Source organism: Hylaeus volcanicus, chromosome 1 (assembly GCF_026283585.1).
Source record: "Hylaeus volcanicus isolate JK05 chromosome 1, UHH_iyHylVolc1.0_haploid, whole genome shotgun sequence".
Classification (NCBI taxonomy): domain Eukaryota; kingdom Metazoa; phylum Arthropoda; class Insecta; order Hymenoptera; family Colletidae; genus Hylaeus; species Hylaeus volcanicus.
The window spans coordinates 31,759,811-31,773,525 of record NC_071976.1 but is presented as its reverse complement, the minus strand read 5'-3'; the positions used below and the strand labels follow the sequence as shown (position 1 = coordinate 31,773,525).

General features: G+C 40.6%; 2 protein-coding genes across 3 annotated transcripts in view; one reads left to right on the top strand and one right to left on the bottom strand.

Annotated features, from left to right (window-relative positions):
- The window catches only part of LOC128880068 (RING-box protein 2), a 41,796-nt gene that overhangs the window by 7,113 nt on the left and 20,968 nt on the right, over positions 1-13,715 (bottom strand). The gene's annotated exons all lie outside the window — the stretch shown is intronic.
- The window catches only part of LOC128880025 (facilitated trehalose transporter Tret1-like), a 25,333-nt gene continuing 19,528 nt past the window's right edge, over positions 7,911-13,715 (top strand). The window contains exon 1 of one of the 2 annotated variants that reach the window (XM_054129665.1): positions 7,911-8,799. In XM_054129665.1, the coding sequence (XP_053985640.1) occupies positions 8,728-8,799 (72 nt within the window). In that variant the 5' untranslated portion in view covers positions 7,911-8,727. Of the gene's footprint in view, positions 8,800-12,455; positions 12,561-13,715 lie in introns of those variants that run through there. The other variant, XM_054129656.1, reaches the window with a different exon arrangement.

The following is a 13,715-nucleotide window of genomic DNA, read 5'->3' as shown; positions in this document are numbered from 1 at the left end:
AATTTTGCCCATCTGTTAAACGAAGTCCGTTGGAGCGATAATTTTAAAACGGGGTGATGCTTTTATTCTAAAGAAACTTGATAAGTACAACGAGACACGCCTCTGTTTCGCACTCATATCGAACACAAGAAGCCAATGCACTGATGTGTGGATTCTATTCGTTATCTGTTATTCGAATGAAATTTTTTGCACATCCGTTGCAACACCTGCCATCGATTTACGGTATATGGATATCGTTTCGATGGGCTCTCGATGTCTCGGGTATATGGAGTATATCCGGTAAAATTCCATCGATTTATCTAACGGACACTCGCGCTCGCGCATGCGTGCTTCATTGCGCGCAATTACTATAACCATCTCTTAGGAACAGTTTATGAACCACTTGCGGTGGCAATTAATCAAGACATAACCCTTGCGTTAAATTGGCTTGTTGTATTTGTATTGATATCACATTTAAATAAAAATGATCTTTCGGTTCAATTTTTTTCTATGATCTATGTACAATTCATACAGTAGACTTACGTAATGTACAAGTTTTTTTTTTTTTATAGAACTATGCTCTACTAAAATTCACTACAAATATGAAAGTTTATACACGTGAATATTATTTATACCTGCAAATCGGCATGACTCGAGGTCTCGTAATGTAATAATGATATTGCTGAAAGTACTGATAAAAGTTGATAAGCGAATTTTCCTGCAAAAATAGTTCCTTTTTTCCTTCTTATTTCCTCGCTATATCGTCGCGCGAAAGAGTTAGCGAACGATACGCGAATATTTTCCATTACTACTGGATCTCAGCGCTACTGAAACGTCAGCAGCTGAGTCGATGGAAAAATCGGATGCCCGCGGTGTCCTTTTACAAAGTATAAATTGGTTAAGAATTTTTTTAAGAATCTGTTTACTCGTCCGAGTATCATAAAAACGATTCTTTTTATTTAAGGTAATTGCACCAGCAGCGCGACGGTGCGTCAGCGATGGCCGATTTTCGGAACAAATTACCATTAATTAGCGGAGTTGCTTTAACAATCCCACGAATCAAGACATTTATTATCGTTTAATTCTTTATTCTCAGAGTTAAATAATTCGTTCTACGAAACACGTCGCCTACTTTCCTGCCACTTTCTCCGTGTTTCTGCCACTGAAAAAAACTGACGACTACTGTAACTTTCATTATTTTGTGTCGATTACTCGAATCATTTTTAGGTTAAAGAAGCAATTGGACAATGTCTTTGTCATTAATTCGTCAAAAAATAATTTAAAGAAAACGAACCGTTGTTGAATGAACGCGGAGTCTGCGAAGTTAAACAAAATATTCGCACTTCAATAGAATCGAAACGAATGTAACGAACCGATCGACCATAAACAAATCGATCGATGGAGGACGGAGACGTTGTCTGGGTTGGATTGACGTAGTTGGGATAGACGCCGATTTTGATAAAACGACGTTCGTTCAATTAATTCCCGACAATCGTTCCTCGAGGGTTGCTTCTCGTTGACCCCGACCAGGGGATCCTTGGCGCGGGCAAACGTGTCAGCCGTGCCCCCAAGCTTTATTAATCGAACGGGGCATCGGGCCAATTTACTTTGAGGAACGCATCAGCGACGAGACGCGAGGCGAGCAAATGTGCGTCGCGCTACTTTCTACGAGGTTGTATCAAACACCAGATTGACTGTTCTAGAACATTCCATTTCTCTTGTGGTTCCCCTTCCTGGCATAATAGTAATAATCCCTATTACGAACGGGGATGAGCCTTTTAATTAAAATTGATTACGAGTAGCTACAGTCTACAGAAAAATAAAAGTCATGTTAACATTTTACGTTGTGGTTGGACATGTAATTAAATTTAATATTCTTTTTTACTTTCGTAACATTAGTATCCTATAATATTTATTTGAAAAAGTCGATTAATAGGCTACCAGTCTGTAGGCTGCCTTGAATTCGTCTAATAAAACTATGGACCGTCCCGTTTTAAAAAATGCCAATCACATGGTAACATTTTAAGTTGTGGTTGGACATGTAATTAAATTTAATATTCTTTTTTACTTTCGTAACGTTAGTATCGTATGATATTTATTTGAAAAAGTCGATTAACAGGCTACCAGTCTGTATAATGATAATGTCACGATATTACAGATCCTTGAATTCGTCTAATAAAACTATGGACTGTTCCGTTTTAAAAAATGCCAATCACCTTGAAAACCATTCTTTCGTCCTTTAGGTTATTTGTCCCTTCGAAGTACTATTCATTCTTTGTCGAGTCGAGTCCAATAATTTTCCAGAAAGTGCAAGTTATCGACGAGACCAAAATTAGAAGTAGATTCGCGCGAGCGATTGGTTACGCCCAGCTGCAGAATAATTTATCGAACGTATCGCGATAACGGTGCCACGGTTTTATGGTCGAAACGCCGAATGTAGTGTTAACGATGATGAAATTGCAACGGTTAACAGCTCATCGATCATTTCGATACCTGCAACTCGAACACGCTCCTGATGGACGCGGCTACCAGGCCCCCTTGATAGTTTTCCACGATTTTCGACACGTGCCTAATCGTTCAGTTTTTCTAGCGCAGTACTATTTCTAGTTCTAATTGTTCAACAATTTTGAGTATCATCGTTCGATAAAAATGTCTAAATCTGAAGTGCCGTTGTAATTTAATGCTGGTAACCTTTTGATTTCCTTGTTTCTGAATTTGTATAAACATGCTCGACAAGAATCTAAAAAGAAAGTAAATTTCACAAGTCGAAGTTAAACAGACTTTTCTCCTATCCGCTCTAATAAAAATCAAGACAAATAAAATCTTCCCTATATAAGTCTTTAATCCTACTAGTCTTTAATCCTATTAATCCTTTGTATAATTTCGTATCATTTGCTCAATCCTTCCATCTAACAGAGAATTACAAACTAGACTCGCACCACCATCGATTCATAGCAGCGCGTCTATTCGTTCTTAAATTGATTCCAACCGCGGTTACCATGCGAATGATTTCGTGCGAGGACGATCACGAAGAAGATTCGAGAACCGAATCGATTTGCTGGCAGACGTTGGTCTCGCGTTTATGTTCGCTACGTAAGTTCGTTCATGTTGCCGTCATCGAGATAACGACGGGCGCGTCGCTTGCTCAGCATTCGCGTACGCCGTTAAATTAACCGCGATTGTGCACGGCCACGCGTTTGCATTCGAGGCAATCTCAACTCCATCGTCTGCATGGGGGCGTTCCAGTGAATCTTTGACTCGACCCCTGCCGTGCCCCCAAACATTATTTATCCCTCGCTCCAATAAACTAAACGCTTCGAAAGATTTCCCTTAAGACGCCAAATTAAGAGCAACCGAAATACAGAGTTGAATATTATTTGCCGCCCTTAGAAAACCACAGATTTCCACGGAAACCACAAGATTTCCCTTAAGACACCAAATTAAGAGCAACCGAAATACAGAGTTGAATATTATTTGCCGCCCTTAGAAAACCACATTAGAAGTCCAAGTACTAAGTATTTCTTGGGATATTTTTTCTTTCTTATAGAGAAGTATACAATAGTTTTGTAAGTTTGAAAATATTTTAGGTATGTTTTCAAGTACATTTGGTAATTTTTTCCTTGTACGAAAGATCGCGAGGAACGCTTAATATTTGACCTCCTAATGCGGTTTCTCTCCTTAATGTAGAAATAAAAACAATTTAATTGCTTTAAGCTTACTTTATGATTGGCCAATCCTGAAACTTTCCACAGTCGAATAGTACAAGCGTGACGTAACTTCTGAATCGAATTATAAACGATTACCGTACTTAATGAATAATCCATTGAAAGGAAACGAATAATAGATACTATACCAAGAGTTTAACCGGAATTTTTCTGAATCTGGTGTTCACAGGAGCCAAATTGTTTTGGGATAAACGGATCAACGAGCGTGTGACTACTTGCGCCATCAATTATTATTGTTACCAATATTATGACGTCCGCGGTACGCAAATGAAGAAAGAGTACAAATAACGTGCAGAACGAATCAATATTACGTAAAGGTGAGCCACCAGGTACCCGTAAACCAAATCGTCAAGATTGTACATATTTATTTACACTGGAACGAGTGGGAAAAATTCGAATGTACTCACTTGTATCACCTTCATAAAGAATTGATAGATCTTGGAATCGATATAGATTTGAATTTTGGTAATTGGAAGGGTACACTAGGCATCTTGTTTATTTTCATCGTGCCAGGGGTCGTCCACGGAATTTTATGGGATCGAAGCTGGCAGGTAGTTTTCCTTCGATGTTGCTAACGATTCGTTCAATCGATTGACCTCTATCGATCATCGAGTTGACCGTATTCCGTGATGTAACAATACAGGACAATTGTCGAGGAACTTTGACCGTTGGAGAAACAGAGAGGAGAGAGAAAAGAAATAATGTCGTCACACATATTCATCGTTTCTAAACATTTTTTGAAATCTAGTCCAATTTTACTATTACGTTCTTCTTATTTCGTTGCACACGGAGAGTTACGTTCTTCGATTTATTTTATTCGTGATTAGAGATTTGTCTATCGATCACCTCAGCGCGCACGTGATCTACGTAGACACATCGGGTGCAGAATTTATCGCGTATGCTTAATTATTGCGTTATCATAGTCGCAGATATGCAACTGGGGGTCAAGTTCGCTTGTAATTGCCGGGATAATAGTCGAGCTCGGTACGATGAAAGGGCAATAAAAAGTAATCGTTTAAATTCTCCCCCTCTTCCAAATCAAAGTTTCCTTACTGAAATTCTCGTACAAGTCGCCGATCGATAAGTACGTTCGCATCCCTGGATCATGATCTTGAACTTTATCGCGCGGAACACCTTGCCAAGGTGTCACAGCATGTAAACATTGATTTTCTAATGCGCACTGTTGACGTTCTTCGTCGAAAACATCCTTAAAAAAATGTTTAGCATCGTTGCATTTCAACGATCGTATTCGCGTCAACTATTTCAATAGTTATGGTGATAATGTTGACTTTATTTTCGAATAATGACAACAATTGAAACTAATATTATAGAATATGAATGAAACATAAGTTGCAGAATATAAACTATCGTTTATACTTTAGTTGTCAACGACGGAATTTCTTCTTTTCAGCGGTTAGCAAGCAAGGACAACATGTTATAGTCATACAATGTTCCTTACATACAAAACGGGTACACGTTATGCATTTCAGTATGGTTGCACTGTTATTGCATAATTTACATCCACATCGTTTGGATGTCGACGGTGGAGTACTAATTATTTTACAATAGTCTTCTTCTGCTCCGTGACTACGTCGCAATAATCTTTTTCCTGTCTACCTCGATTCATCTAACGCCTCGTCTTCCTGGACGTTATCGTATCAGATTGTCGGCAAGTGTTGGGCAAATGCTTCGAAATGCACAGTTCGAATTTTTCCCGCCATGAATCATTTGAACGATAAGCTTCCATCAAAATTAATTTCTTTTTAAATAAATGGTAGTCTTCCGTTCGTTATTGTGTACCGTTGCAGCGTATTTAAATTAACAGCTGCCCTTTTGTTTTCAGTTTCACGAATGCGATACAAAGTAAGCGTTAATCACAGGTTTACCACGATTGTTTCCTCAAATCGTTTATACAATTAGTGGGACGTTTATGGATGTAGTGTTCGTCGCCTACTGAATCGAAGAAAATCTATTAGCAATGACAAATAACAAAAAAAAGACGAGCTGTTGCTATCGAGACGATAAAAAAAGCACGCGTCGCAACAGAAACCGGTTATTCGATATGATTTTTTTTTTGTCTCGTCGTTGGAGAGTACATCGAACATTTGTCTACCGGTGTTACGTTAGATAAAAACACCTGGAAAAGGTACAGCCAGTGTTCACAATGCGAGAGAAAACCATCTTTTCAATCGTAGAAAGCGTTTCCGCGATGGCAATGCTTGCATCATGAATATTCGACCGATAATAAAATTGTTCACGATGCAGATAAATTATAAATATTTATTTGGTAATAGAACTTTTATGGTAGAAAGGTTACGTAATGCATATTTAAACGCTAATAAAGTTGTGGCGGTGGTTATGGTACGTTATGAATATTATTAAGTTTTACTAGTTCTTTTAGTTAAATTCAATTCTTGTATATCACTGATAGTAAAATTTCGATCTCTAAATTTGATTTCTAATCAAAAGCAATTTCGCCCCACCCCTCCTCTCTTCCTACTCGTCCCAATCACTTCCGCGTAAAAGGATGGTTCAAGGACGAAACCGATGGCAGAGGAGAGCACCTGGTAAAAGATCGACAAGTAAAATAATTGAGCCCGAATCGGCTGCTTTGTTTGATCGATGTCTCGACGCAGAAGAAAAGCGAACTAATTGCGAGACGAGAAAGCGCGGCAGAAACACGCGGATAGGTTCGGAAGCGACTAAATACGGTCACGATCGAACGAGGTCGAACGACTGGAACCTTCCGTGAGAAGCCCAAAGGATACTCCAGGCGTCGAAGCCTCACCAAGCGTTTGTTGCTACGGGAAATGGTACGTCCTGCGTTCTTTCGACACCTAGATCCAGTTCACCACTCGTCGATCCCGTCCCTATCCGTTTATTCCCGAAAGACGGGTCGCGACCGTGTCTCAAATGTCTCTTTTATCTCGTTTCTCTCACTTGTTTCAATTTGAAAAAAAAAAGCATCGTGTGGTTTCACATAGTTTCCTTATCGGAGTCCTTTGGAACTCGAGAACAAAGCCTCTGTTCTTTGGAAGAACGACTCTGGAAGTTTCACCATACTTTTCAAGATCAAAGGAACGATTTATTTTTCCTTAATCGCAGCACTTTGCTCGAAAAATGACTAAAAACGTTCCCGGGAGACATTCGCAGTCGACCTTCTGTTTTCTCTATCAAGCACACATAGAACCAATTATACAAACAAGGAACCTCTTATCAGGTTCCCGATTGCAGCAAACAAAGCGTGTCGTTTCAAACTTTGAACATTCGTCTAAGTATAATGGAACCCTACAGGAAAGTAAATATATGTATATATACATATACCAATATAAATATTCTCCAGTCTCGAGTCAGAATAGGATAGTCGATATTAAAAGTTCTTAACTTGAAGATCATAACCGGAGATTACTTAATCCAGGAATGTTTACTACTGTACGTACGAGGTTCTCTTCCTGAAAAGGCCAAGCAACCTTGGGACCAAAACGTTGATTTATTAATAATCATGTTACACATCGTAACAACAAGTGGAACACGACTCTTAAGGGGCCTCCCCTTATCTTCGCCAACTTTAAACGAACTAACTAAACATTTTCAAGGATTATTTCTACCATCTGCCTTAAGAACAAAAAAAAAAAAAAAAAAAAAAAACAAAAAGAAAAAAAACAAATAAAAATAAAAACATCGGAAAATGTCAAGATTTCAAACTAAGCACCCTCTCGAAGATATCACCATTTTATAAGGAACAGACGCGTAACATCGAACGGATCATCTTTTTCGAAAAGAGTCGGCTGACAACTGTACATCCGCGATTTTATCTCGCGCTTCGCTCGCCAGCGCAAAGGAATTTCACGCGTCTTCTAAATTTCGCGCGATAGAATATCTCGAGTGGTCGAATATTTGGCAACTCTCCCCTAAAACGCTAGTCCACGCGCGAAGAATCCATCCAATCCGCGATAAACTTGCGTGAGAAGCAACGACGAGTCCGCGTACGACGCACACGCACGCAACGCAACGTTGTGGCCCCGCGACGGGGCGAGAGGGGAAGGTGCGCTGTGACGTACGGTAAAGAGGTGAAGGGGTGAAGGGGGTCATCGGTGTTCCCCCACCAACGGCGCGTGCCCCAGGAGAGGAGGCGGCGCCTACGACCGCGCGGGCCTCTATATAAAAGAGACAAACCCCCCGATCTGATTAGCAAAGTTCCAAAACATACGTAAAAGCACATTTCATTCATATTTTCAACCGATCGGAAGCGCACCAGCGGCGCCAAACTGCTAGCTTCAAACGAGAGTTCAACAGCCCGCGCAAAAGTAAACAACAATTTAACGATCTAGTAGAGAGATCGAAAACAAAAGAAATAAAAAAGAAACGTGACCGATAACCGACAACGAAAGAGACCGTCCAAATATAGCTGACCCGGCCATCGTGGAAGCAAGTCAAATCGGTCGGGTTACGGTTCGAGAAGCGGCCTATCGACGCTTCGAGAGAGGCACACACGTCCGCAGGTGTAGCAGGTGTAGGCAGAAGGATCGTGAACGAGAACCGGAGCCCTAGCCAGGCAACAGGACACGAGCACACAGTACAGCACAAGCACAATACGATACAGGGTAGCAGAGCCGATACCTCTGACACTTGGCGGTGGAGATTCGGGAAAATATACCGAACACTTGGAATCGTCCATAGATTACGCTCACCTGTAGTCATATTCCTTGTGCAAGGGTGGTTTTCTTCTTTGCCATTCGGAAAACTAATATCGGTATTCGGTGAATACTAATATCGAGGCATCCTCGACTTAATCTCCTGCGGAAAAACCGGAGAACAAGGACGACATCGGGCGATCACGTGTCGCAACAAAAACCACGAGAATAAAAGAAGGGAAGAAAAGACCAGAGGGAGGTATACTAGCTACTTGGTAGCGAACGTCGAGGACCTTGATTGCAGAATCGAAGCGGTTCGCGAGACGCGGCCTGTCGGGCAACGAAACAGCTGACCACTGCACGAGAGTTCGAGATATCGTGTCTGCGAGATGTCTGGCTCCCAGAGAAGACAGATGATGCAGCCATGGCCCCTGTGCCTAGTGCACGTTTCGAAGAAGAAGGTAAGATATACTGTGCTATCTTTCACGTAACGCGGAATCGACGAAAACCGACCGACCGTTCTCCACCCGGGTCGTGTTCGGCTCCCATGCTCGGCTGTTCGTGTCCCATCGTTCTCACTCGACTCGTTCTTTCTCCGTCACACGCGCAACTGTTTCCACGATTCCGCGCTCTCACCGTCTCGTTCTTTCTCCCTCTCTCGAACTTCTGGAAAGTTCCACCGGTATGCGCATACCGCGGTTGCTAGCGGTGTTCAAAGCCAGAGCCACGGTTACCGTCGTCTCTTACTATTTTTCGATCACTTTTGCCGGTCCATGTACACTATTAGTTGGAAAGAATGCCCCATTCGGAGGGTTACACTAGGTTATTTTGACCAATTCCTAATTTCATCCTTCTAATTGATTTTAGTAAATTGACTTCACTTGTGCGAACCTACTGTTAGATTCGATAGTGTTTTTTATTTCGACTCTGGGGCACTCTTTATAGCTCGGTCGCAGTGGTCGCGCGTTTGCTCGCAGCTGTCTTTCCATCATATTCTGTCACGCCCCTGAATAGTTATCTTCGTTTCCGTTCATTAAGTTTCGACAATCTACCACAGTTAGGCACATTCTTTTTACGACAAACCGCGTTGGTCAGATGGCAAGAATGCCATCATTCTGTATTATGGTCTCTGCAATACCGATTGCTTTTTCGATCCTGTATTTTACTGAATTCGTATCTGCACTTTATATCCAAAAGACTCCATTTCATCATTTTACGCTTTTCGACTGGCGGCGTTTGTTCAGGTCTTTCCCCTACTCCGACTCGTCTGGCGCTGTGTCCTGGCGTCTAACTATAGTTATCCCTAACAATTTTCTCCCTCCTTTCTACTTCGTCTATACTTACATATTTGCCACCTTCCCTTTTCTTTTCTAGTTCTACAACAACGTGTACTCGTTTACGATCTCTGTTTTCGTCGTGCTACGATATCTTATTTCTTCTCTGCCATCTCGTCTCCTCCGTATTCCGTTTCGTTGTTAAGGAAATTTGTTCTTTCTATATTTAAGAGCGACGTCGCAATTGCCGTGCTCATCCACGTCCAGCGGAGGTTAACGTCGACGCATAGAGCGACCTCTCGATACTCGTGGCCGAACGATAATGTATCCATAGTTCGAAAATCGATCGCTCGTTTATTCCTTATCTAATCTACTCCAACTGTCACGGCGATGTTTCTTTCCTCGTGCAATTGTATTTTCGATCAACCGGGTTGGCGTCAAATTTGACCACTCTTTTCGCGTTTCGGTACCTTTGGGCGCATACCAGAAATTTGGGCACAGAGATGGGCAATAGTCTTACCTAGAACTTCGAATCACGAATAAAAAATGAAACGTTTTTCCCCTCGTTGAATTAGAAAATTACGACGATTAGAATATTTTACGACGAACACGTGTTGGTTTTGATTCGAATAAGATTTTGCCTATCTCTGATTGGATGGTAATTGATTGCATCGCGATTGTTTTGGTAATTATAATCAGTAATCGAGTAATCATCATTCAGATTAATCACGAACTGCATTTGTAGCCTGCATTCATGAATCAGTTTTGTTATCATTCGATGAAATGTTATTTTAGTTTTTATTAGAACCAGTAACAAAGTCGAGACCTGGACACTTTTTCAACTATTTTAAGTAACATATTATCTTATCTCACGCTTATGTCATTGACATGCAATTGCGCCTTTTTAAGAAGTGAAACTATGTCGATGGGTTCCAAATGTTTTTCGATATTTGTCAAAACATTCAATCAAGTATTCTTTCGCGTTGTTGAAATAATAAATAATTGATGTAATTAAACACTTGGTTTGTATTTTGCGTATCATTACGTGTATCTGTAACTTCAAACACACAATTTATGTGAATTACAAATAATCAGGGTGTCCAACAGGTTTCTAAACAATGCATGTTATTGTCGACAATTTTTGATAAGTTTTCATTTTTTTTCTTTACTGATGCGGAATAAATTTGTATTCAACAAAATGTTTATTCCGATGTTTAAAACAAGTCTATTAACAGATAAAATTATGTATATACTAATTACGCTTGGTTTATCGTAGTTAAATAAAATGTCAGAAATGAAAAATTGTACTACAAGTAAACCATACTTTTGTATAATTCCATTATTTATTAGTTTCAGTTACCTCGTAATTAATTTGTTCGTTTGCTGAATCATCAATAAATATATATTTTCTAAGAAAAATGTTGAGTATCATTATTAACGTCCTGTCGTCAACATATATCGATTCGATCTGATTATTGATTACTCATTAACCATAATCGTTAATCATTAATCAGATTACATTCTGCCCAACAATGGCCCATACACTCCTGTCCATCCAGAAATATCGATAGTCGTGATAAATTTACGCGGCCATGTTGCCCTCGCTAACCGTCGATTCGAATCGCAACGTATTTGTGTACGGTCCGTTTATCGTTGGGCATCGTCTCCCCTAACTGCGCTATTCTCACCATTACATCCGTCCGTCAACGGAATCGTCGCATTCGATTGCTTGCTGTACCGCATCGAACACGGATCTCGGAAAAAAACGCGGAAAAAACCTGTATAACTTCCAAGTTTGGATTGTCTTTTAGGACGTGTCGTTCACCAGAATCGCCAGCCGACGTGTACCGAGTCTAAAGGCGGCATATATTTTGTAATGCAAAAAAAAAAACCTAATTTTTCAATAAATGATGTTTTACATAAGCGTCATCGTCAGTTTTCTAAGTGTTGTTTTCGGACCTGCTTCGATACCATTTACTTACGATTCGTATACATATAAAGTTTTAACCTTCCTCGGATTTCAATTTGTTTTTTTTTTTTTTTTTACTTGAACAAGTTTAACAGAAAAGAAAATTAAGTGGGGGTCCTAAATATGTTAATAAGACGAAGTTTCTATTTTCTTTTTGTATCTCTTTCTACTTCTGTCGGATCGCAACTTTTCACCTATGATTTCAAGACCTCTGACAATAACGCGCTCGCGGGTCGTCTATAATTGTTTATCGTTTATTATGACGGTTGTTTACTCGACGCGCAAGAATGATTTCTTCAGTCTATTTAGCTTCTGGATAACGCGAATCGAATAATAAGCGAAGGACGAGGAGCACGAAATGAACTCGACGTACACGCGTGATCGAGAATACTCGCTGAAAGCAGTGATTCTTAACCGTTCTGTATAAAATTAATTTCTACTTTTTGTAACTTCCAAAACTGTTGCCACAATTCCGTGGCAACACTGAGCTCGAACTAAACGCACAGGGAGTTTCTTGTAAGAATATTTTAATATTTCTCTTTACTAAAAAAAAAAAAGATAAATTAAATTATTCAAAGATTAAGAACCACTGACCCTAACGTTACCTGAGGATACGTCATGTTCGGTTCCTGGAACCGGGGCTCTCGTTCCTGTCTGAACGTCGTCTTCGATGGCGACGCACTGCTACGGATAGGTGAGAAACAAAGGGAGAAATGCGTGAGAATAGGTAAGACGTCGCACGTACCACGGCTTAAATGCACTGACATCGGCGAAACGGGCCGTAAATCATTTTCAGCGACGAGTTAGATACCCGGGATTAGAAAACTATCATTTAGTGCTCTCCCCCGCTATATCGCTTTTCGTAGCGTAATATATTTCGGCCAGGAAGATGTGGGCACTGCAGTCGACTTATCTCTACGTTAATTGTCACGGACGCAGCGCTAAAATGCTTCCTCAGCCACCAGAGTCTACGCCGCTGGTACGTCATTATTCCTCTAAATCTGATTGGAACACTTTTTGTTTGCTCGAGGGGTCAACGTGACGAATCAAAATCAATCTAAACGATCCATTTCTTATTATTTTTGGTGTTCGTCAGTTTTCGATATTTCCTTTCAGACTTTCCCCCTTTCTATTGCCTTTGTATTCGATCATTTATCATTTTCAATTAATTTCTACATGTAATTACGAATGTTCATTTTTCAAAAATAATTCGATGCAAGTGCAGGCATTTTCATGGGGTTCGTTCCGGAATCATTATTTCTAGAGAGATTCAAGCGGCCTTTGCCTTCTTTTAAATGTCACTGCGGCGAGTTCCGCGGGAAGAGAATGTATTTTGCGAGCCTCGTTATCTTCGACGGTCGTTCCTATCGGAAGCACGAGAAATAAACAGTATGACGCGCTTCGAACTAAAAATCGTCAATCCGTTGAGCTTTGTGTTCCGATTTCGTTACTCTCACTCTCGGAACTATATTACATTGTATCAAGATCTGCTCAATAAATTATACGTATCGTTTTCATAAATATTTCCACGACAATCGTAACTTCATTAATCCTATCATATTCGACAGAATCGTGTATCGGTATCAATTGTGACCGAGTAAAAACAATGGCCCTTTGTGGACTGTCACGTAGACCCAATAAAAATTGAATCGTTCAATCGACTAAACGTCACGAATAAATCGCTACACGTTTATTGGTTCTACAGGGTGTCCCAAAAATGTTGTAACACCTTGAAAAGGGTGGTTCGGGAGGTGATTTGAAACAACTTTTTCCTTAGCAAAAATGTTGTCCGAGGCTTCGTTGAGGAGATATTAACGGAAAACACTGACCAATCAGCGGGCGCTCCATTGGCATACTCGCGCTCTGATTGGTCGGGGAGCGCGTAGTCTACGCTACCGCGGCCGCTCCATCGGCATACTCGCGCTCTGATTGGTCGGGGAGCGCATAGTCTACGCTACCGCGGCCGCTCCATCGGCATACTCGCGCTCTGATTGGTCAGTGTTTTCCGTTAATATCTCCTTAACGAAGCCTCGGACAACATTTTCGCTAAAGAAAAAGTTGTTTCAAACCACCTCCCGAACCACCCATTTCAAGGTGTTACAACATTTTTGGGACACCCTGTATAAGTCATCTA